Consider the following 23,996-nt stretch of genomic DNA (forward strand, 5'->3'; position numbering starts at 1 on the left):
TGGCGCGCCGGTTCCGCCAATCCCAGAGCAGGTCGGTGAATCATGCGCTTGCGATTGGTCGGGACGGCGGTAGAGGGAGGGGAGAGAGCGGCGTGACTCCAATTGGCCCGGCGGCTCTGTTGACAAACACCGTTCCTTCCCGCCCCCGCCGCCGGCCGCGCCAATCAAGGGGAAGCGGCGCGGGGAGCGGCGTGGCGCCGGCCCAATGGGCTCCCTCTCCGCCGCGAAGGGGCGGGCGGCGGTGTCAGGGGCGGTTGCGCGCGGAGTGCCGGTACGTGGCGGGCGGGGTGGGGCGGGGCGCGGGGCGGCGCGGGGAGGGCTGCGGCGGGCGCCCATTCTGTGGCGGCGGCGTTGGCAGCGGCGGCAGCGTTCATGTCCTAACGGCTGGTGGCGGCGGGCGAGGCGGGGCCCCTCCATGCGGGGGCCGCGGTGCCGCAGCGCTCTGGCCGCCTTCACGTTGCTGGTGCTGTTGGGCGTGGCGGCGGGCGGCCCGGAGCCGTCGCCGAGCGATGCCGCGGCTGTGGAGGCCGCTTTCGGGTTGGGGGCGGCCGCCGCTCCCGCCGCTCTGCCGGCCGGTTCCGCTGACGTGACGGTGGAGGACGATGAGGCCGGTGTGGCCCCGGCGGCGCCCGGCGAGCAGGAGCCTGAGGAGAGCGAAGAGGCCCGGACCGGCGGCAGGTAGGCGGGGGGAGGGGGGGGTGTCGGTGACCGGGGTGAGGGTCAGTGCTCGGGCCTGGGGGTGGGGGTGGGGGGTCGGCTGTCCGGATGGGGAGTCAGTGCCTAGGGCTGCTGAGGAGAGTCGGCGTGTGGAGATGCTGGGGCGGGGGGGGGAGGTTAGCGCCCGGTTTGGGGGTGTTTGGCGGGGGCCGGTATCCAGGGCGGGAGTCAGCGCCTCAGGGGACAAGGGGTCGGTGTCTTGGGGCGGGGAGGGGGGGCTGTGTCCAGGCTGGCATCAGCAACTGAGGGTGTTGGAGAACGGGGCGGTGCGTGGGAAAGGAGCTGTAGAGTCCCGGGGGTCGTGCGTGGGGAAGGGGTCGTGCAGGAGTGGGCTTGGAGGGGTGCGCTGCAGGGAAAGAGCCCTTGGGGTTGGAGTGGGACGAAGCGGGAGAGTTGGGCGGTAGGTTGTTCGTAGGGGGGAGCGGTGCGTTGGGAAGGGGGTGCGTGGAGAAGCGAGGGTGATACAGGCTAGTGCGTGGGGTTGGACTGTAGGGACACGCAGGGAAAAATCTGAAGGTGGGAGGAGAGGCGCAGGGCGAAGCGGTGGAAGAGGTGAAGGGGTCCGTGGTGCGGCTCGAAGTAGCGCTGCAATGATGGACAGAGGCAAGGGAGAGGCCGTGGCGGTATGGAAAGGGTGTTTCAGGACCCCATCGTTGCGAAGGGACTTGTTCCTTTCCATGGCTGTTAGTAAGAAGAAAGGGTGGCTTCATTCTTAGACAGATAAGCTGCCGGATGTCATGCTCTGTGACATCTGGCCAGTCTGCTTACCCTGGTAACACCAAGTCTCGATCCCTTCCTTGACTTGTTACGGGATGGCAATGCAGTGCCTGCAGAAGGAGACCCAAAAGTGCTGCATCTGTAGTCTAAACTCTTCCTGACACCTGCAACTCACAGTTGTTCAAAGCATCGTATCCCTTTCTGTCATCTTTTTCTTTTAAAGAAAATGCTGTTCTCTTGTTTACTCAATTGTCTGTTAAACACAGACACTGGTGTATGCTTGAAGGGAAGCCAAAACATGCAAGACAAACTGCCGAACAAGTTTCAGAATATAACATGGGGAAACAAGATGTTTAATAACCGCATGTGGCAAGAAGCTCTGGCAGAAGGAAGATTTTAATGAATGACTCAAGTGCAGAAATGTTACTGAGCTGTTTCCAGTCTGTTTCTGAATTGGCTGAGAAAGATGAGGTGATAAGCCACAGCCAGAGTTTAAAGGAAGAAGAACATGACTAAATGCCTACTCTATTTGAGAAGCTGTTCTAAAAATGAAAAGCCCCAAGCTTTTTATTAGTATACCCAAGCATTCACTTAGAGCAAGAAACTGGCTGATAACTTGGCATCCGGTTTTCTTTGAGAAAAATCTATTCACCTATTAGCAACAGGATCATTCTTTTTTGTATCAGTTTATCAAAATCCTACCTAGTTTATTACAATTATACTGTATTGAATTTTTAATAAGACCTTATTTTATTTAGCCCTGAAAATATTTAAAAATGAATTTTCTGCTTGACTAATGGAGCTAAGGACAATACACTAAAGATGTTCAATTTAGTAATTTAAGCCTGAGATTAAATGTAGCTGTTCTCTAATTGATTAGCATGTAGGAATAGATTTGCTGTCATCAAATAAAAATAGAATGGCTGCCTAGTCATAGTATTTGCCTGCATTTCTTTGTTTTTTTAATCTGTATTTCTGAGATCTCTAATCGCCTCGGCTAACTGTTCTTCAGCAATAAAATATCCGTGTAATATAATAGGTCAATATAATATGGAAAAAAAGCCCAACAAAACCCAAACCCCAACTGTTTTTGCTGTAGGCAAATGAATATAATCATCTTGGTTTTGAGGATTTTTTAATTTCCTAGAAGAAAATGTGAGGGTGAGTGAATTACTGTGCTCTTTACATGCAAACGTGCAGGTTTTGAAATTGGAATAGCTGTTTAGAGTTCAAGTTTGACTAACAGCTGTGTTTGCAGTGTCCCAAATAGCTTTTGAGGGTTGAGGGTATTAGGGTGGTTGTTTGGTTTCTCTTTTAACTGAAACAGGAATAGTGGTAAATGTTGTACCAAAATGATGGTAAGTTCTGCTTTGTTTTTCTAACATAAACAACTTATTTGAATAAATACAAAGTTTTTGCGCAGTGAAAGGATGTAGAGCTAAATAAGCGTTCCTCTTCTACCCTGTTTACATCTTCCCTTGCAATCTTAGCCCTTCTGTTCATAGGTAAATCAGATACTGTCACTTCTGTAAAATAGAGCTGTGCTCAGTCCACCTGATCTCAGAAAGTGGGCTGTGTTCATGATGAGGTATAAAGAGTGGTTCTAAGGCCCAGCACTGGCCGTTTGTCAATGTATGTGAAAGTTTGTGGTAGATATTTTGCACCGTTTCGATGGGGAATATTATAACTGCACTTCAGTAACGAGCTCATATCTGTGAGCGAAAGAGAATAGGAAATAGTAAGAAAACTATTTCATTTAACTGTAGGGGCTGTCTGTAGGTGGTTGGGGTGGAGGAAGTACATCCAGATGTGTTTTCATATTGACAAAGTGCAAATAAAATCTGACTATATAGTATTAGCTTAGTCTCTGCCAGCTGCTGTGATAACAGATATTTTCGTTTGTACTGGCCTCTTGCTTTAGTCCTGCTGACCATCTGCAAGGGCCCAGAAGGGCTTTTCTTCTCCTCCATCACTTGGTTCATAATGTATTCTGGAACAGCAGCTAGAGGCAAGGTGAAGTATGTAGGTGTCTTCATTTTACTGATGTTCATTTTTCAGGTGCCTGGTTGATGGATCTTGGGATTTAAGTAATTGCCTGGTTTGGAGTGATTCCTTTCTGTATCTTTTTTTGTCCAGGCTTGTGGAGACTACTGTGATTCTGATTTTGTGTTGGTGGGTTTTTTTTCCTTCCCTATTATCTGTGTGATGTGATTCACTCCCCAGTGTAATCCATGATTTACTTTCAACAAATATCTTGCCGTTTCAGGGATTTGCAGCCTTGATGCTGCATCTTCCTCATTTCCTTGGCATTATAGTTGTGACTTTTGACCTTTTTACCTTTGCCCTTAAGTTGGGTAGTATTTTGTGTTTTCTGTGGGATGGTATGCAGAATTGAGGTCTAGTTTGGTAGTGTTCTTAGAAAACTTGTATGTTGTTGGAAGCTGTCTTCTTTGATCAAGGTAGTCTTTAAGCTTTACCTAGTCAGGAGGTGATGTTGATAAAGCCAGTGATGAGGTACTGTTTTGCAGAGAATAACAGAGTTTATCAGGCTTAACCGAAATAGAAGCTAACATGGGAATTTCTTTTCCTTGCAACTTGTCAATTAGGTGTCCCAAAGATGCATCCACAATATCATGATTTCAGATTAATGTAATAGAATTGCAGGTACAGTCCTAACCTTCAGCCAGCAAAGAGATGGCTAAAAGGATGTCTATTGTTTAATCATGGCTGTATTCTACTGGTGTTTGTAAGAATTTGCTGTAAGAATTGGTCATAATACACTACAGTAATCTTACAGCACTGTGGGATGCCAAAAAGCAAGTTGCCTGCCTGTTTTTCAGCACTGAAATAATTCCTTGAAGTAGTTCCCTAAACTGCTTTTTCAGAATGTGTTAATCTAGTGCTTGATTAGACTACCTGAAAAATGGGAAGATCTCTTGTCACCACTTCACCCTCTCAGTATGCAAAGCTGCAGGCAGTGGAATCTCACAGAGAAAGGGGGAAAACCTGTAAAAAGAAAAATCTGAGAGTGAGAAAGTATAACACTAGCATGGGTCTAGGGCACATGTAGACAAACTGCAGATCTTATGCCAATTAGAATTCAAGTGACAGGCTTTTAACTCACTGGAGTCGGTCAGAGATGGGGAGAACAGGTATTACAATTTTAATGTATAGAAAAATAGAGTAAGTAATGAAGTATTTTATTACAAGAGTAAGGATTTTTAGCAGATTTTTTTTCTGACATGCAGGGTTATTGTTAAAGAGCAAGATGGAGATGGGACCAGAAACATGACTATTTAGTTCAAAATTAGTCACTCATTGAAAAAGGAGAAAGAAATGAATGCTTTTCTTGCACCTATTCCGTTCTGAAGGTAGCCACATGCAAGATTTAGGTATAGCCAAGCCAGTCCTGTTCCTCAGGACTGTCTCAAAGAAGTGTTTACTCAGTCGGTGGAGTTTGTGAAACAAAGTCCATTATAGAGCTGGTGGGCAAGGGGACTAATAAAAGTACTATTGCACCCAAGAAAAGTCAGGATTTTTAGGGTATGCAGAAGCAGTTGGTTAAACCAGTTTCTCAAAGTGTGTGCTATTAGTACAAAGGTTTCCTCTAAAGGCACAAATATTTCCACCCTCCCACTTTCCTAATCAGCTGAAGTGTGGTTACACTGTGGTTTGGGTGACCAGAGCTCATGATGCAGGTACAGATTCCAAAACTGCTGTCTTGGGTGGCAGTGGCGAGGCTTAAATAATGAGATAATTCTTGAGGAAGGTTGAGGTTTGCGTCTGGTGGGGAAAGATAATATGGAAAGGTAAGATACAAAGGCATAAAATATTTGTTACTTGAGGGAGAGTCAAGCAGGAAGAATTACAAAAACAATGGGAGTAGATGGGAAGGAAACGTTTCACAGTGCAAATTTAGGATTTTTTTTCTCTACACAGTTACTGCCAAACTTCCCTCTCTTCTGGTTACATTTCTACCTCTTTTATAACCTAGTTGTCAGCTGTATCAGCATAAAATTTAAGTAGACCCACTTGGAATAATATTTTTATGCAATGCTAGAGGGCTTCAGATAAATTGTTTTACCATAAAGCAAACAGTTTAGTGTGCAAGCCCTTGTTACAGTGCTTGAGAATAGTCAGTCTCCTGCAACCCAGTTTATTATTAACCTAGTCTTGATTTCTGTACAGTTGGAATAATTGTATGTACTCAGCTTATAAAAACTCATGTATTATACTGTTCAAATATTTGCACAATTGGTATTTTTCTAACAGTTTCTTAAACTAAGCTTTTGAAGGCATGTGATGCTTGGCCACATTCAGAAGTAGAAGCTGATATGTTATTTTTGGTACCGGTTAAAGATGTATTTAATTTTCTATTTATTAACAATACAGTGCTATAGTACAACATAAGGTCTTATAAAATGTGTGGGTTACTTTTACATGTAAGACTGCAGTGTTTTACATTACCTTTGTTATAGGTGATGTAATAAGCTGCTATCCTTGAACATGTTTTAAGATCATGATTTTCGTTTTTCCCTCTTTAAAAAAAAAAAAAAAGATAGCCACCATCATTTCCTCTCTAAAGTTCATCTTACTACCCTGGTAGTAACTTTGGACAAGTGAATACATTTGACTTCAGTTCTACACAATAATTTAGTGTCCCTTACTGTTTAAAGTAATGATTCATATACGTGTCTGTCTGTGCATTACTTCCCACTGCTCTTTCACCCCCATGCAAAAATAGTTAATCTACCCATCAGGTTTATTTGCACAGTTCCTTATTCTCATTGAAACCAATGTCTATAAAGGTCCTTCTGGGTCACTAGATCCAGCCTCCCCCCCCCCCCACTCAGTGCAAGCAGTTTGTAAAGTGATCAAGCTCTACCCTCACAGCCTTTGAAGATTGGTGAGCCTGCTGCAAGCCAAAACTGCCAACACATCCCAGCTTTTTCAGGTCAGAGTGGAACAATCTTCAAGGCAAAAAAAGCCCTTCAAAAATGCCTTGTCAGTGTTTTGTCTCTGTGTTGTTTAGTTTTTTGGTTTGGGTTTTTTTGGCTTGTTTTATTTTATTTTAATGCTTGAATGCTAGCCCAACCAGAAATACTTATTCTAATTGTACTGCTGTGTAAGAAACAAGATGTACTAAAATTGATGAGCTGCAGGCACTGTAGAAAACAACTGCTAGCCTGCCGTTACCATGTATCCCCAGACAGATAGGCTACTTAAAGCCTAAGCTGTGTAAGAGGGTTTGCTTGCTTTGTTGTCTGCAGATGTTGGAGGTTGTTTCTAGTGTCCTGTGTATGCCTGAAGTGAGACTTTGTTTATTCTAAGACTTGTTAAGTCTCCAGGATTTCGATGTTTCATCCGGAGGGATTGAAAACTTAGTTGTGACTTAATGTTTTCTTACGTACTGATTTGCTGGGTTAATAGTTTCAGGTTTAGGTTGTTTTGAAAGGACATTTTAAAGATCAGTGTTGAAGGGACTGGGAAAAAAAGGATCTATACTGTTCATATAAATATCTCAAAAGAAGATGATCTCATTCCATGTGTTAACACCTGCACAGGGGAGCAAAAAGTCAACTACCTTCACCTGAAACTGAACTCTGAAAGTGTCTTATAGTTTATGACATGAGGCCAGAAACTTCAACTTTTCTACTCTCTTGTTGGTCTAGGTAGAGCTACCAAGTTAAATTGCTGTTTTGCAGAATATATAGACTTAACTTTAAAGTTGGAATTGCACTCTATTAAATACAGAAAGCAGCTAATAGATAAACTCTGTGCGGCTGTAGTTTTGACCGTGAATGCTTCCAACTTGCAGATCTCTAGTGATTATCAGCACTTTGGATGGACGAATTGCTGCACTGGATCCAGAAAACAGTGGGAGAAAACAGTGGGATCTGGATGTGGGATCAGGTTCTCTTGTGTCATCCAGTCTCAGTAAACCAGAGGTAAGGCTCAATCTCTTTCCTGACTAAATATTTAAAAACAGAGCTTTGTGTAACACAATGAATGAAACTTCCTCCATTTTTGACAGATGTTGAATAACACAGCAAACTTAGTAGGGATAAAGTTTGGTAGCTATTCTCAAACTTTTTTTTGGAGTGCTTACATCATGTTGCCATTTCAAACTAGAATGTGTCAGCATTTTAGTCTTGTGATTGACGTATGCGATAACTATCAAACTAGATGATGTAACTGAGTTTGGGAATTGTATGTAATGCTGATTGGAAACAAGTTACTTGTAATTTGAAGCAAATTAAAGGTTCATCTGCTTTGTATTACTAGAGTATGTTTTGGCAAGTACTGGCTTTTTTTTTCCCTCGAGAAAAGCAAAAGTCCTTGTGACTTAACAAATGAACAAAGGATCTTTTTTTTTATACTAGATAAGCAGGCTGCCTGTGGAATAGGACGTGTTAGCAGTGAAACAGTGCTGAAGGTCACCCTGAAGTACTGAGTGGTAAAGGGTTGCATCGCTTCTTGCTGATGAACTGTAAGAAGGAAATCTGGAGTTAAATTTCTTGTTTGGTGCTATTTCCACCATCACTTTGAATAAACTTAGGCTAGAAATCAAAAGGAAATTTTTTGCTTTTTTTTCTGGAAGTGAGATCCATGAGTCATTGTCTCCTAGAATTAGGAGGAATAAATATACCAACTAAGAGGTAGTTTGTGGTGATGACAAAGTGCACGGTCCTTCACTGTTGTGGATGGTTGGATTTGATGGCCAGTCCTATATCATGTTTTTGCATGATGAGCATTAGAGAATGAAAGTTGAATTCAGGTTTGAGCTTCTTGCTTGTGGTTCTTTGTTGCTGTCTGTTTACATGACCTCTGTTTTGGTATAAAGAAGTCTAAGGAAAGACTTGGTCTGTTGCTTTAGTAGTGTAAGTATGAGAGCTAGTAATAAGTATCTCAGATTGCAAAAGTAATGTGAATGTTAACTCATGTTCTTTTGTTTCTTAGAGATAATTTTATTTATGGATGTAATTTTTTGAGACTTGTTCAGATGCATTTTTATGCTTAAGAAAAAACACTGTAGAAAAGAAGACCTTTCCCCCAAGAAATATATTGTAGAGCAGAATTGAAAAGAATACAAAAACTGAAAAGAGAACTGTAAAGAGGAAGGTGTCAGTTATAAACTGTGGTCTTTCACACATGCCTTCAGTACTAGATACTTAAAATACTGATCTCTTACCTGTTGCTGCAAATAGTTTCTAATGACCACAGTGAAAATAGAACCACCGGCTATAAAACACATTTGAAATCTGTGCAAATAAAAGCTTGATTTTTCACTACAAATTAAGACATGAGCCCATGTTTTTAAAGGTTTCCTGGATGCAAGCATTTAATACTATAGAAGTATTTTTGCAAATCTAGATTTTATCACTCAACTGGTCTGTGCAGAGTTTTTATCCTTTTCTGATGTGGTATGATTGTAGAAACCAAAGGTTGGTGCTTATACAACAAAAAGTGTAGTATGTCCATGCAATATTTAGTTCCCTTTTGTGGCTACAAGTTAGGTTGTGGGAGTCATAAAAATACACTTTTTAAAAGCGTTTATTATGCATATAGAAAGTTTTCAGATAGGCTTTCAAGTCGTTTCATTTCTACAACTGTGGCCAAAGACACTGATGGATTTTGACAGTTAAGATGCAGAGCCTATGAGAGAACTAATTTTGGAAGTAAAACTTCATTCTGGCCTTTTAGAAGCTGTTAAGTGTTATGAATAAAGGCCTTTTTAGACTTACTGTCATGTAAACAAATGCTGTTAATACAGAATTTAACAAGAAACAGAATCGATGAATGCTCCAAATAAGCTACACTTAAGCATTTAAATATTTATTTTTAAACATTTACATATTTAAATGTTTAAAATAAATATTTAAATATTTAATCTGCTGTCGGTATCAGCTGAAAGACTATGCAGTGAATCTAGACATTACTAGAGTGAGTAATTGGCCTCATTAAAATTGTTGGGACAATTGTGTTTGGGTCAAAAAATTCATGAAAGTCTCGGAGTCTGTCATCTCCCCACTCTACAGTATTTCCTCTCTGATTTGGTCATGTGTCATGTTATGTTTTACTCTCTCAAACTAACTATTGAGGCTTTTTTCTTCCTCTTCCAACATTTTTGAGGTAAAAAAGGTCTCTGTGCTTGCAACCACAATGTTATCTTCATCATAAAACGGTATCATTATGTAAGCTGTTAATTACATCTTCTTGCAAGAAATGGCAGATGAGAAACTCTTTTTGCATTACACCTGCAGTGTTAAAGATTTGTGTTCTTTTCAGAGTGAGGAAAGTGTATACTGCTGTCTTAATTGTTTTGATGAGGGTTTTTTTAACTATCTTGGGTGAGAGTGCAGTGAACTGTAGTTCCAGGTCCTGGTGTGAAAGCATCAATTTAATTTCCAAGTGCCTTTTAAGAAAAGACATTAGATCTTCAAACTTTCAGTGTTTAATAGAACTGTAGTTACTTCCTTTGCCAAACTGTGAAATGTCAGCTTGGCTGTCTGGAGCTCTTGTTAATGAGGAAAGTGAGGTAGTAAAATTTCAAATGTTCCAGCAGCTCTGTCAAACACTTCAGATCTTGAAACTACTGCTTAAGACACTGACAAGTGAGATGTTCATCATTTGTCATGTGAACAGATCAATTAGAAAGGAAAGGCTGCTGAACTACTAATTGTGTGTCTGAGTAACTAAAACGGTAAAATTAATTCCTTGGCTTTAAGCTCCAACATAAACAATCATGGTCAGGGTGCCAGTGCTGAAAAGGTATGACTCTGCACTTCAGTCTTGTGCATAAGAATTTAAAAACTTTGTTTCCCTATCCATTGTGTTAAATGAAAAGCCCTTCTCTATAAAAGCTGTATGTTTACAACTCCAAGATTTCTTGTTACTTGCACACAAAGATTGCCTGTTGAAGTTCAGGGTTAAGTCATTGAATCTCAACTTTTCTAAAAGGAAGCTTACTTTAATGAAAACACTTTCATTTACTCTTTAAAATTTAGCTTTGTAATGAATACATCGTCTGTACTTAGACAGAAGAGAATACGTTTAGGAGAATCAGCCTGTTAAAATAATGATGCTTAATCATAGTGAAAATAGAGAACTGCTTCTCGTGCACTGGAAATGGTTCATAGCACATCGTTATGAGACTAGTTGTTTACTAATGAAGGTGATGTGTTCTCTTACCTGCATAGCTTTATATAAATTACTTAATGGGCCTCTGTCTCTTTTATGAGGATCTATTATATGAAAGAAATGAAAGTGTGAAGTTACCTGTACATTAAAATGACTGGCCAGTGGTGTCTAGCATGACTGATGGGACAGTGTGACTGATGGGACAGTGTGAGTCTGGAGAAGACACAGGAAAAAAGCCTGCTGTGGACTGGATAAATGGTATAGATACTCCTGTGAAAAAGCTGGTAGCTGATATTTGATGAGAAAGGGAAGAGTAAGTGGGGTACTTGGTGGTGATGATGAGAGTAACAGCCTAAAAATATGTTCACGACTGATGTGATTTTTCTTTGCACAGTCAGGAACGCTGCAGGGAGCTCAGCCTGACAGGGCAGCTCCAGTCATAGTAGTTTCAGTGCTCTGGGCAGAGGCTACACTGGGATGTACTTGATAAAAGTAACTGCATTGACTCATGATTTGGCTGTTACAGATTAATCCCTAAGTAAGCATCTTATTTCCTTATTTGAGAGATTGGGGATCATGGGACAAAATGAGTTTCAGTCCACAGGGTGACATTTATAGCAGTCATAGTAAACATACCACTGTATCCTGGAAAAATGAAATAATTGGGTTATGTCATGTCAAAAAATCTGTCAATGTTCTTATCCCTCTGAAGGCTCTTGGTATCCTTGAATTGCATTGTGTATATATTAAATTCTTGCCATTTTTTGTGATAGCCACATAAAATAAACTTTTCTACAAACTTAGACATCTGTCTTTCTTGGACATAAGTGTCATGCTTTTGTGGAATAGTCCTCCAGAGAAATGTGGAGATGCAAAGAAGTTTTATACTGAAGTCAGCTGAAAACTAACTGCTTTTTAGGCAAAGTGAACCCACAGATATCTTTAGCAGATTGTTCCTTTTTTGCCCTTCAGAGAGGGCAGACTGACACTTAGAGCAGTGAGTTAGGGAAGGATTTTGAAATGTCCAAAACTCCTCTAGTGACAGGATTTAATGTACAGCATTGAATGTATCTTTCTTCTTTTTTCCTTCCCTTTATCAGCATCATAACAGTTTCAAATTTTCAGTGCTTTGATTCCCCAAAAGAAATACTAAGTTTGGCTGTGAAGTGTCCAGGCATGTGGGAATCACTTTAAGGTATTGACTGCCTGTTACTTTCCTGCACATTGGATAAGGCAAACTCTGTACCCAGTCAAGCCAGAGAAGAGCCAGAAGCTTTGGGACAGGGGAAGAAATTCAGTAACCTTCATCCTTGGGCCTTTTACACTTTGGTGCAGAAGAAATTGCAAAACCCACACTGAAGCGGGTCAGGGCAAGACAAGAGGTCAAAACGCCCTCTGAGGGGCTTGAATAGCGATTTCTGGATTCTTTTATGTGCCCTCCCAGAGGTTAGGGGAGGGTAAATAATTTAATAGTCTCTTTGAAGGAGGAATCTTGTGACATCAGTTTTAGGAAAGTCACACCCACCACTTAGGGCACCCCTGCAGCAGCATTTTATTAGCCTGAATAAAAATGAGGTTTTTGTTTGGTCCACAGCTTTCTACTTTAGATAGTTTTCAGTTAAGTCACTGCCTGTAAATATCATCCAATGAAAAGCTGAGATATGTTTGTTTTGAGCTTGGGTGGGAATGCTTAAGACTTGTCAGTCAGACTTGTTTGAATACTTTAACTTAGAAGGTTATTATAGCAGCTGTTCAATGCAGTGCTGAATATTATGCATTTCTATTAAACCTGTAAAAATCTGTTCTGACTCTGCAAACAATCACTGGGCAAAACAATAAGGAGATTAATTTCAAACTACACAAACATTCTAAGAAAATGGCTTTCTGGATTCTGCTAAAAAATGAATGGTGCTGTCTAGCTCCCTAGTGTTAACTTTTAATGTATTTGTGCATCTTAAAACATCTGGCATGGGACACATCAGCAACACACGCAATCCTTCCTGCTTAGCACTTGGAAGGGTCTTTGTGCCCCATACAGGCTGCTTGCAGGAGCAAATGCTGTGCAGCGGGATCAGATTTCCATATACAATAACAACTTGGTTCTCTTAAGCTTTAAAGTGTGTGCAAAACTTCCTAAGGCAAAGTTTTACTCCAGAAAATGAAGAATAAAATTTTAAAAATTTCTACTAATGCTTTAAAGTTACTTTCCATCTGATGTGACCAGACGTGGACCCCCAAATTGCTGTAAATCAATGGACTTGTTATTGAGGTGACTAATCTGGGGAAAATCTGTTTCCTTGCAGATGAAGGTGGTATGATTTTAGTTGTCTGGAGGAGTATACTAGTAGAGTTCTTTGTGTCCTGTAGCTGATCCTTATTTTTGTGTGCTACCAAGACAGATTTAGGGCCATCTGATGCTCTGAAAGCTGAGGTATCATTCCTGTAGAGGAAGACTGGGACATTATCCAGTTCTTCATCGTACAGGTTTTCTATGATAGAAATGGAATTAAACTGTACTGAATGAAATACAAGATGTGGGTATTGATAACAACAATTTTGTTGGAGGTGACCAGTTTAAAACTGAGAATGCTGTGTACTAAGAGATCCCACAGCTGGTTATCAGCTGCCATCTCGATTCCTCTGCAGGGAAAGGAAATGTGATCCTGTGCTGCCTGCGGGTAGAGAGAGATATTAGTGTCTTAAATGGTCCTGGAAAAGCTCATAATGAATAAGAAGTGAGTGTCCAGAATTGTACTTCAAAGGAAGATAAATTCTAATTGCAATTGAGGCAGAGAAGGCTTATTAGGGCTATCAAGGGGAGTGGAGCCTGTGTTTTGCAAGAAGATAATAGATGTGACTGCTTTTAACTACATAGATGTATTATGATTCCTGATGGCACAAGCAGTTCTTTTCACTTATGTTGCTGGAAATATGCATGGTGTGCATGGCCATAAAGATGTGACAGGCTTGGATTTCTGAGTATAGATCTTTGCTGCTTTCTTGGTGAAACAAAAATATATAATAATTCTCCTGAAAACAAACTTCTAATGATGTTTAGTAAACAAAAAGTCATTGGCAAAAGACTGATTGTTTTAAAATCTTTGGATAGCTAGAAGTTGTGCTTTTCTAGGCAATGCAACCAAACTTTTTACTGTGAAGTGGCAAACCTGTGAAGGAGGGGAATTGCAGAAGGATGCCTGAGCTCTGTTAGTGGTCAGTATGACACAGCATCATGATTTTTTGTTGAGATGACAAGTAGGGCTATTGCTTAGACAAGTGGTCTTATGTATTTATCAAAACTGCCCATCTTCAAAGACAGTCATCTTAGTTCAATGTCTTGTTCAATTAAGAAAACAAGAGACTTCCTATAACTGCACTTCATGGCTTTCTTGCTGACACTTGATGTAGTTATCACTGATAAAGTGCTGACATGTGTCCTCTCGCTTGTACTGTAAGGATGTTTGGGAGGATGACAGCTTCTGTTACGAGACACGTGGGAAGCTACAGAACGAGATCCTGTGGTTTGTATGATATCAGAGCTCTCCCCAGTCCTCACAAGTGATGCTCTGCCTCAAACAAAGCCAGGAAAGTTTCTCAGAGTCACTCTGGGCTAATGTTTATGACCAGCTGCCATCTGTCATGCTCACAGACATGGTCCAAATGCTGCAAATCTTGGAAGGGACATTTACCATCAGCTCACTGTCTCTGTTTAGTTATCTTCATAGTAGCTTGTAATGTAATTACGTACGGTACACTACATGTTTTGTATTAGCTGTTAGCAGTTCTAGTGTTTTCAGATATTAAAATGAATCAACTCTACTAATGCCTGGACAAATACCTGTTTCAGCACAGGGAATGGATAACTTAGATATTTGGAGCTCAGCTGCCCAATACACAACAAAGTTATTTACTCTGCCCTAAAGCCTTTTCGAACTTTCAGCCTATATCTTCATCTGTAAAAGAAAGTGCCTGTTTCAAGTGTTAAGCATTTTAAACCGTTTAACAAATCATTCCTCTAGCAGCACAGCCGTTGACATCTCATTTCCGAATTTCTTCTGGACTTTGGCCTCCATATGCAGGTAACTATTAATCTTTGTCAGAGTCACTGCACTCTACTTTCTTTTCACCCCTGAAAGGGGAGACTGCATGTGCCATGTTTTGTTCCCCTCCTGTATGGGGCTCTCTTTTCCCATAGGAGTTACTGTGTGACTTAATTAAGACACACTTAACTCTGTGTCCTTATTTAAAAAAAAAAAATCCTGTCAAGGCAGGGCCAGGGAAAGAAACACACAAGGTCCAAGAGAAATCAGCTTAAATGCTGGACCCCCAAAGTGACATGGGCTTCTGCTATTGCCCATTCTCCCTGTCTCTGAAGAGAAGCATTTTACTTAGCTCCCAGGTGGTGCTGTGGGAGCCCAGGTAGTCTGCAGGAGAGCTTTGGGGAGGTGGAGGTGGACTTAAAACATCGTCTTAAAACTTCCCAATACTAGAACAGTACCAATTTTGACGTGGTGGCTAATGAGTCCCTGTATAGGGCCTGTTTCTGTAAAAGGCAAGGTTTTGGGTAATTTTCATTTTCTTCACTAATCTTCTCCCTTATGTGCTATTAGTTTTAAGGAGCTCAATGATGGGCTCTGTAGCAGCAGCTCTGGTTTGTCTCAGAAAGGACTGCTCTTAAGTTCCAGAAGACTGTTGCAGTCTTTTCTTATTAATAAAACTTGCCATGTTAAAGAGGGGGATGGAATAATGTCAAAATAAAGTCTTTCTTAAAGCACTGTGGGGTTTTTTTATTATTATTAAGGAGAACAGTTTTTAAAAGTCTGTTACCATGGCAGCAGAGCAGGCTGGCATCTCTGTAGTCAAAACCCCAAGTCTTGTTTGACTATGATTAAAGTAACAGTGGTATTTTAGTTTGCTAGTCTTCAGAAGAAGGGTCTGTTTGATTGCACAGCAAACAGTACTGGGGACCTGATCTCTTTTGAAGCTGGGGCTGTCTAGTTAACACACTGCACTTCCTCCATTTCCCTGCATGGCTGCTCAATGGAGGGCAGAGGACAGAGTAGGACTAATTCTTCTAATGGCAAACTCAAGCCGAACAAGATACTGTGCCCCTGACACTGAAAAGGAGAGAATAATTCTCAAGATACTGTGCTGCTGTCGTCTGTTGCTTTTTACACTGTTTGTGTAAAATGCAGTTTGACCAGCACCCTGGTAGCTTATACCTGATCAGATTTTAAGATCTGAAGCATAGAATCATGACAGACATACCCACTATAGTCATTTATTAAAGGTGTTGAAAGGACACTGCAGGTGTTGATTTGAAGAGAGAGAAAAAAGGAGTTTTCAAACAAGTTCTCTAGTACTCATCCAGGCAGAGGATTGCAACATCACTTCATGCGCTCATCATACACAAAATACAGGACCACAAAAGTTATGCTATGACTTGGCCCAGGCTTTTCTAACCAGTGAAAAATGAAACTACTAGCTTGTGGGGCATGGTGGAGGGAGAAGAAAGACCAAAATAGATGTAAACTACTGTCATAAGGAACTTAATGTGGGCAAAAGCAGGGGGCCAGGTTTGGTCACTTGACTGATCCTGTGAACTGTTACTGGGTGAGCCATACAGCCTGATGGTAAAAATCATCCTGAAGTTTGAGAAACATCTACACTCACTGTTGCTGTGCAGAGCTGGTGTGCCCTTCTGGTGTGTCACACCCAGGCTGAGGTGAAACCTATTTTCATGGCTTCTCTGATGTGCCGCTCTGGCATGGGCTGGCTCTTACCTCTTCAGAGGAGGAAGGCCACATAATCCTGCCGCCATAAACTGCTTCATAAAATACTGATTTCATCAGATGTTGAAGAGCAGCCTTTCTCACGCTCCTGGTCTTGAAGACACTCCGGGCACATAACACGTGTTAACAGAAGCAGGAGGTAGTCAGGAACAGGTATGCATTTAGTAAACAAGTGTAGTGCTGAGATCAGAAGTAACCGCACTCCCAAGGAGGAAAGTTTTTTTTTTTTCTAGACAAAACAACCACCTGTGTATTGATATTTCCTGCTTCAGCTTCCTCATTGCCCTTGAACATGTCTCAGAATTTTACTGATGTAAATCATGGACTCCCCTTTGCAGTCAATTTTTGTCTTCCTTGGCTGGTTGAACAGCACTGTATTCTGAAGAATACTTTGCTCTTTTACCAGTGCTTTAGGCAGTGGAATAGCTTAACAGCCTTTGTTTTTCAAAAGATTGTACTAGTGCCTGGGTCTTTGTTCTCTTCCTAAGGAAGTGGTGATGTTGTGGGCCTTGCAGAAAGTTTGAAGAAAAACGTCTCCTTAGATTCTAGTTGGCCCTTTCATCCCAGTGTACTCCTGTTTGATCAGGGTTTGCCTGTTAGTAATAGAACACCGTCATCCTTGTAGTACCCCGTACTTCAGGATTTCTGCAGGTAGCTGAAGGGAAAACAGATGAATCAACGTCCTGAAATCCAAGCTGAAGAGGAGAAATAACCTCTTATGTTGGAAAGAAGTCATAAACCACTGCCTCTGTGCAGATACTTCCCTACGTGCATATCAAAAAAGGGCAGACGATAAATCAGTTCCAGACCAACCTGAGCTTGGGACATCTCAAGACCTTGCCCTGTGTGTGTGTGTGTATATATATGTATCTTTCACCTGAAAAAATCTGTAAACATTTGTAGTAGGAATACCTGTATTACTGTATGCCTATGATTTTTTTTTTTTTAATGTGGAACATACAGTAATTGCTTTCTCTTTCCCAGGTTTGTTTGTGCAGACTCTTGTTTTCTACTCTTTAGAGTGAAGCTGCCATTTATGTCTTTTAATATGTTGCCTAGATTAATTTTAAAGGGGCTTAAAAGACATAGTTCTCACTGAGAAGTAGCTTTCCTAAGAACATGCCTGATGTTGGCTTTGATCCTGTTTGTTACAGTGATCCTATTGTAGAGATAATCATAGAGGAAAAAAAATTGGCACCCTTATCATTTAAGATTATATAGGTTAGTCTTAGTTAATTAGTAATTGGAATGAAGCTCTCACAGTTTATTGTAAGAGTAGAGTTTGAAAACCACAAGCTGAAGTGTTAGAAAAACAGAAAGACATAACACTTCCTGTTCTAAGGAGAAGATTTCACCTGTGTTTAGTTATTTTCTTGGAGTTATTGGAAAGTCCAGCCCATCTGAAAACGATAATATTGACTGTCATGGCACCAGACTTGTCTCAGATGTGCCTGCATGTGAGCAGGCTTGATTTTTGCTTCATGTGATAAACAGTGTTAGGCATGGGAAATGAATGTCACGCTTACTGTTAAACAGCTCATGGAAGCTTTAGTACTTCAGTTTGTTTTGATCTCTGTTTACAAAATTTTTTTTTCTTTCTTTTTTCCACTGCTGTAAATCAGCAGCTTTCTTCCTGCACCGATCAACCTGCTGTGGAACCTCGCGTGAGGTGCCCTCCTTTCCAGTAAAGAGTCTAGACAGCAAATTCCCTGGTAGCGTATGCCATTTAGGATCGTTATGCCTTTTTGCTTTTTTGTGAAGGCTTTTTAGAAACTGCATTACCTCACCCGTCGGCCTGGAGATTGAGCAGCCAGCGCCGCTGATAGGGCTGCGGCACCCTGCGCCGAGCCAATGGAGAACTTCAGCTTCAAACTCTTAATGAGCAAAAGAGCAGCGTCTCATTTAGGGCTCGATAGTTAATGTGGGGTTTTTTTTAAGTGTTACTTCTGAAAGACAAGCCACTTAACAATTATGTGCCATATTGCTGACCAGTGAAGCTGAACAAATAGCTATTTACATTGACAGATCAGAGGAATGTGTAAGTGCATCGTGGTAACCTACATTTTCTGTGCCAAGAGATTTGCAGCTGACTGCCTGGGTGACTCACTCCTTGGATTAGGAGATGAGGTAATGCTTTTGAGATACAGGGTGATGTCATTCCTTTACCTGAGCTGCATGCCGATGCTAGTTGCTAGTACTTTCAAGGAAAGTCCCTTTGCTGCTTCTGATGTACTAGAGAATGAGCTTCATAACTCGGATAGGAGTTGTTATTATTAATGTCATTCTAAAGCTTCTGGCTAAACTGCTCTTTTAAAAGATGTCAGCACAAGTGGCCACAAATGCCTTTTGTTACGTATGTGGGCACCCGCAAGTTTGCACATTTGCATACCTGCCCCATTCTTCAAATAAAGCTGTTCTAGTAAAAGACCACCTTTGGTGGTAATCAGGTGCAGTCCCTTGTCAGCACTATGTCATGTAATCCCATTTATAGATAGATTCACCTTAAGGTGATTTTTTTTTTTCCCCCTCTGTTCTGTTTCTATTGTGAAATACCACATTTGTGGTGGTTAGTAACCCAAATGTTTAGCTTACATTTACGGTCAGTTTAACCCCATCTGCTCGTACGCTGGCATTGTCCTTCAGTGCAGTAGCTCTTTTTGCTGCCTGTGCTCCTTTTCACCAACAGCCATTGAGTCTTTTTTCAGCCTTTCTTTCCCAATGTCACACAGGACAGGCTGTTCCCGTAGGCACCCTCAAGGTTGGGAGCACAAGCAGGCGATCAGCAGAGCTGACCGAAACGGTCTCATCTATCCTCCGCAGCTTATGGGGACCAAGGTTGTAACAGATGAGCAGGCAGTGCCCCACTGTTGGGGTATTTTTGGAGGCATACAAGCCATGACCTGATTTGACCCATATCTTGGGAGTATACAAGTGTGTATTGCTGAGTGAGCTTCATGCGTGTTGGGAATTTGGGTGTGTGGTTTCCAGAAATGGCTGAAGTTTTGCCTGTTGTTTGCTCGTGGAAAATTTCCTACTCAGGCCCTGGAGCTTCAGGACAAGGGAAAGGCTGAAGTGATGTGTGTCACGCTGTCTCCAGAGCTCGCAGAGTTGCCCACTGAGAGTCTCCCTTGCTCAGCAGTGCTTCCCGGGCAGTTTGCATCGCCGCTGCCTCCCCACAAACTGATGGGATGGTCTGCAGCCCGTGGAGCACACTGTGTTACAAAGCCATTATGGTTCTGGCTTCCAGCAAGCGTATCTGAAAGTCTGAACTTGCAAACAGCTGTCTGGCTGCCACTGGCACATGTCTCGTTTGACCACGCTGTATGAATTTAGCTGACTGATGGCCAGTAGAATTTCTGCAGGATCCAACTCGAAGTCAGTCGATGGCTGGGTTTGCCAGGCTTGGGCTCTGTGTGCTGAAACAGTGGTACAGGAGCTGGTTTGGCTTTTGTATATTTGGAAAGCTGCTTATAAAAAGAACCTTTGCTGTTCATTCGTATTTATATATGGAATGTCTCATATTGCTGGAGGTGAGCATGGGCCTCCAAACTACTTGCAGGTATCTGGACCATATGCAGGGAAGAAACCTTACAGAGGATTTATTAATGCAAAGTAACAGCTGCACAGGCTCCAAGTTGTCTTCAAAATTATTATGCATTTCTGAAAGAATAAATGACAAAAACAGTTTATGATATTACTCTTCTGTATTGAGTGTTTTAACAAGATACTTCAACATGGTTACAGCTGCAACTTTGGCACTGGCATCTTTTGTTTTTAAAAAGGTATTTTCCAAAATCTGCATGCCTTTGTTTCTCAAGATCACAAGGCTGCTCTTGAATATGAATGTTTATGCAAACCTTGTTTGTTTGCTTTACTTTTCCACTGATCAGGTGATTTCTACAAATGGCACACATACACAACCAGCACCCACACACACACACAAATTTTTGCTTTTCTGTTGGTTTATTTCTGTAAACATACATATAGAGCTATGTGTGTGTATTTTTCCTCACCAATGGTATAGGCCATAATGCAACATTTCTTGTGCATCACAGATCCCATGCAATATCTCTTCCAGGATGTTTGGCCTTTTTTGCCATAAGGTAGAGATACCTGGGAGGGAAAGAACATACCTCCTTTTGCTTTGTAAAGAACTTCCAAGTTACTCTCAGGGGTTTATTTTTATCATCTCTTCAATTACACATTGTGCTCCTGAGAGGAGTGTTTATTTTAATTGTCAGTCATCATGAGGCTTTTCAAAGCCAGAAAGCATCGGTGTTGGATCCTTTAGGGATCTTAAATACAGTCACCAGTATTGTCGGGTAACTTGCCTCAATTTTTTCTTTGAATGAGGTGTGTCAAGCAGTGTAAGAAGAGGTATTAGTCATGACATGCATGCATTTACAAAATTTGTCTTTCCCTCCTTGTTTAGGTGAATCCCAACTTTGCTTAACCCTGTTTGCTCGTCTGTGACCCAGTTAGAGGAATAAAGTCTCATGTTAGAGAGAATTTTAATCATGCAGAAGCTTGTGGTTTCAGATCCTCATAATGGTTCCAGAAATAATAACCAGAAACCTTCTGGATCTTTTGTATGGCTTTGTAATACACATCTGTGCCTTGGAGTCTGAGCAGGAATATTTTGTTTGAAGTGACTAATGTACATGTACCAGAAGTAGTCTTTAAATCCTAATGTGTAAAGTATCTGAATTTAATGTAATTATGTTGTAGGATACTGTCCAAATGGACAGAGGTTCTGAAAAAGCATTAAAATTTTCCGTGTTAATCCATATCCTCAAAAGCTAATCTTATGTGGATTACAGTTTCTCACTGTTCTTGATGGGCACAGCCACTGTGGCTCCACAGTATTAGTTATGGTCTATCATGCTGATAATGAGTTTCTTAATAAGTCCCTTAGTACTCATTGACAATGACTCATACTTCCGAACTAGGATCTCCTTGAAAATCTCAGTGTAATGGATGAAACGCCATATCCTGGTGAAGATTTTTTTTTTTTTGACTTGTGTGTTTAAGAAAAAGCCAGGCAAGTTTTAAAGGAACGGTATACTTAAACATAAGACATTCTGGGGAGGAGAAGTTAGATTTAACTGTCTGGAAAGGCAGAGGTGAAATGTGAGCTCTGACCTCGATGATAATTGTGCTCTCTGCTTTACAGGAGGATGCATATTCTGGAGTAGTCATTAATTGTAAAAGAGTTCACATACAGCCTCTGCCTTTCTTTTAAAACCAAATTCAGTCTTCTGATCTAGACAGAATGATTGATTCTGTGTTTAGCAGTAAACTAGCTCTGGAAAAAAAAACAAGCATGAAGTAGAACTTTGCCTGCAATGCCATTGTCTTGAAACTATCATAAATAATCTGCAAAATTTGCACTTCAACTAATGACTGTCTTTTCAAGAATGCTTCTCCCTGTATTTGCTACAGTTCGGATAAATACTAATCTATGAACAGATTAAGCTTTAAAATGTTTTGCTTAAAGTGGAAGAAGTGTCACACACTGAACTGTTAACTAAGAATAGTGAAATACAGATTTGATTTGAATGCCCGAAAGTTTTCTGTCTTCAGTATAACTTTGAAAAATAAGCCTGGATAAGACTCTGGGATATGAAACCATAAAATAGGACACTGGAATATAATGTGCTGTACTTGCTTATATAGTGTTTCTGTTTCCATTTGTGATCTGTGTGTTTTGATAGAATTGTGGTTAAACGGTAGCTAACCGTCAATTATTTTAGGTATTTGGAAATAAGATGATAATCCCTTCCTTGGATGGGGACCTTTTCCAGTGGGATCGGGATCGAGAGAGCATGGAAGCAGTTCCTTTCACAGTTGAATCTCTTCTCGAGTCATCCTACAAATTTGGCGAGGACGTTGTCTTAGTTGGGGGAAAGTCTTTGACAACCTATGGGCTGAGCTCATACTCAGGGAAGGTAAGAGCCTCAAAAGTTGCCTTGTGTATGTGTGTTTTGAGCACTGTCTTGCAAATAGGTTGCTCTTGAGATTTAAACTGCAGTACAGCTCATGTATACAACTGGATGGCACAGAAGAGCAGAATTTGAGCTTTCTGGGCAACAAATGCAGTGGGCTGGAGTAAGGCTAACGGCTGGTGCAGTTAGGTGGTATGGCTGAGTCCCTCACTGCCATCTCCCCCTGCCTGTGAGCTCCTGCCCTATCCCCTGTGCTGGCTTTAGCACTTGTCTCACCCTTTGCTAAGCTGATTCAACTTGCTAACCCAACAGAAAACTGCTCACTTTTTATTGGATTAGTTTTGTGCTGGGTTAGCTGTAGCCAGCTCAGCGAGGGGTTGGGGAGTTCCAGAGCCAGCACAAGGAGAGGAACAGGGGTTTTGTGACCAGAGGTGAGGGGGGAAAAAAGGAAGGATGACCCTTTCTGCCAAGCTGGGAAAGTTCAGCTTTATCATATAGCTCTGCTTGAAGTACACTTTGCTGTTTGGCTTACTGCATATCAAAGAAAGCTTTAGGTGAAAGACTTTTTTCACAACTAATTTCAGATTTTTCACAACTAACGAGTGATAGCTGGTTGAAAACAAAAACATTCAACATATACAAAAGTTTAAGGCTTGTAGTTGTCAGCGAGTTTACTATCTCTTAGAAGTTCTTGCTAAGTTTTAAAGTAATATGCAAAAATTAAGTTGAAAACTGCTTGCTATCTGACTAGCTCAGAACGTATCTTTCTTGTGAAATCTACTGGTTAACAGTTGTATATTTTGAAAAATGCAGAAGTAAAAAAAGGCTAGAGAAACCACAGGAATTAATTGCATTATTCAGAGTCCTAGGATTGACATCCCCCTCCCCCTCCTTAATGTCAGATGTCAATAAGATGGTTGCAGATACTTTGTGTAGTGAAGAACAGACATTTGCTAAATCAGAAATGTTGGTGCATTTTAAAACAAGTTAAAAAAAATAGATTCACTGTAAAAATTTCAAACTTCCAATGTTAGTTTTCCACAAAATCAGTTTTTTCATTTTGACCATACATTTTAATTAGAAGCCTTCTATAGCATGGTGTAGAGGGATCACTAGTGATAAAGAGCATAAACCGAAAACAAGAGTTCATGAAATCATTTTGATTTCCTCATTGATAGCAGAGGGCACTGTGCACCAACAGACTGCTCCTCCCCCACTGTTCAGGAAGTGGAAATTTCGGTTTTTACTTTGATTCCTGGCTTATGCTCATAGTAGCAAAGGTGCCTCATGCAGGAAATAGTGCCTGACTCTTCCTCATGAAGAGTTTGGGCAGTCTGTTGTCTTTGGCAGTCTAATGTCAATTCAGACTTCCTGAAAGTGTGTTCAGCTCCCTTTTGAAAATACAAGTGCTCATATAATCCAAATTCTGTTTGAGACTGGGGCTGTTGGAAAGTCTGTGTGGCTGTGAGAGTTAAATAAGGTCTTCTTTCCCCTTTAGTAGCTGACAAGGCAAAGGCGGAAGGCTCTACACTATTTTAGATAAATCAGTAGTAATTCATTTGAAGCTGATAGAGTTATGCTGAGACAAATATGGCACGAAAGAAGAATTATGCTTTGGGTCTTGTAGGAATGTTCTTTGGATATCCGTAGAAATAGCGGGAAAATAGAGTTAAGATTTCTTCTG

The 23,996-nt window shown here is 41.1% G+C and overlaps 1 protein-coding gene across 1 annotated transcript in view; it reads left to right on the plus strand.

The window, feature by feature from the left end:
* The first annotated feature begins 352 nt into the window (after nt 1–352).
* EIF2AK3 (eukaryotic translation initiation factor 2 alpha kinase 3) overlaps nt 353–23,996 on the plus strand; it is a 44,457-nt gene continuing 20,813 nt past the window's right edge. Inside the window, exons 1-3 of the mRNA XM_074865482.1 lie at nt 353–678; nt 7,253–7,382; nt 22,121–22,315. Coding sequence (XP_074721583.1) covers nt 416–678; nt 7,253–7,382; nt 22,121–22,315 — 588 coding nt within the window. The 5' untranslated portion in view covers nt 353–415. The remainder of the gene's footprint in view (nt 679–7,252; nt 7,383–22,120; nt 22,316–23,996) is intronic.

This window comes from Strix uralensis, chromosome 4 (assembly GCF_047716275.1).
Source record: "Strix uralensis isolate ZFMK-TIS-50842 chromosome 4, bStrUra1, whole genome shotgun sequence".
NCBI lineage: Eukaryota > Metazoa > Chordata > Aves > Strigiformes > Strigidae > Strix > Strix uralensis.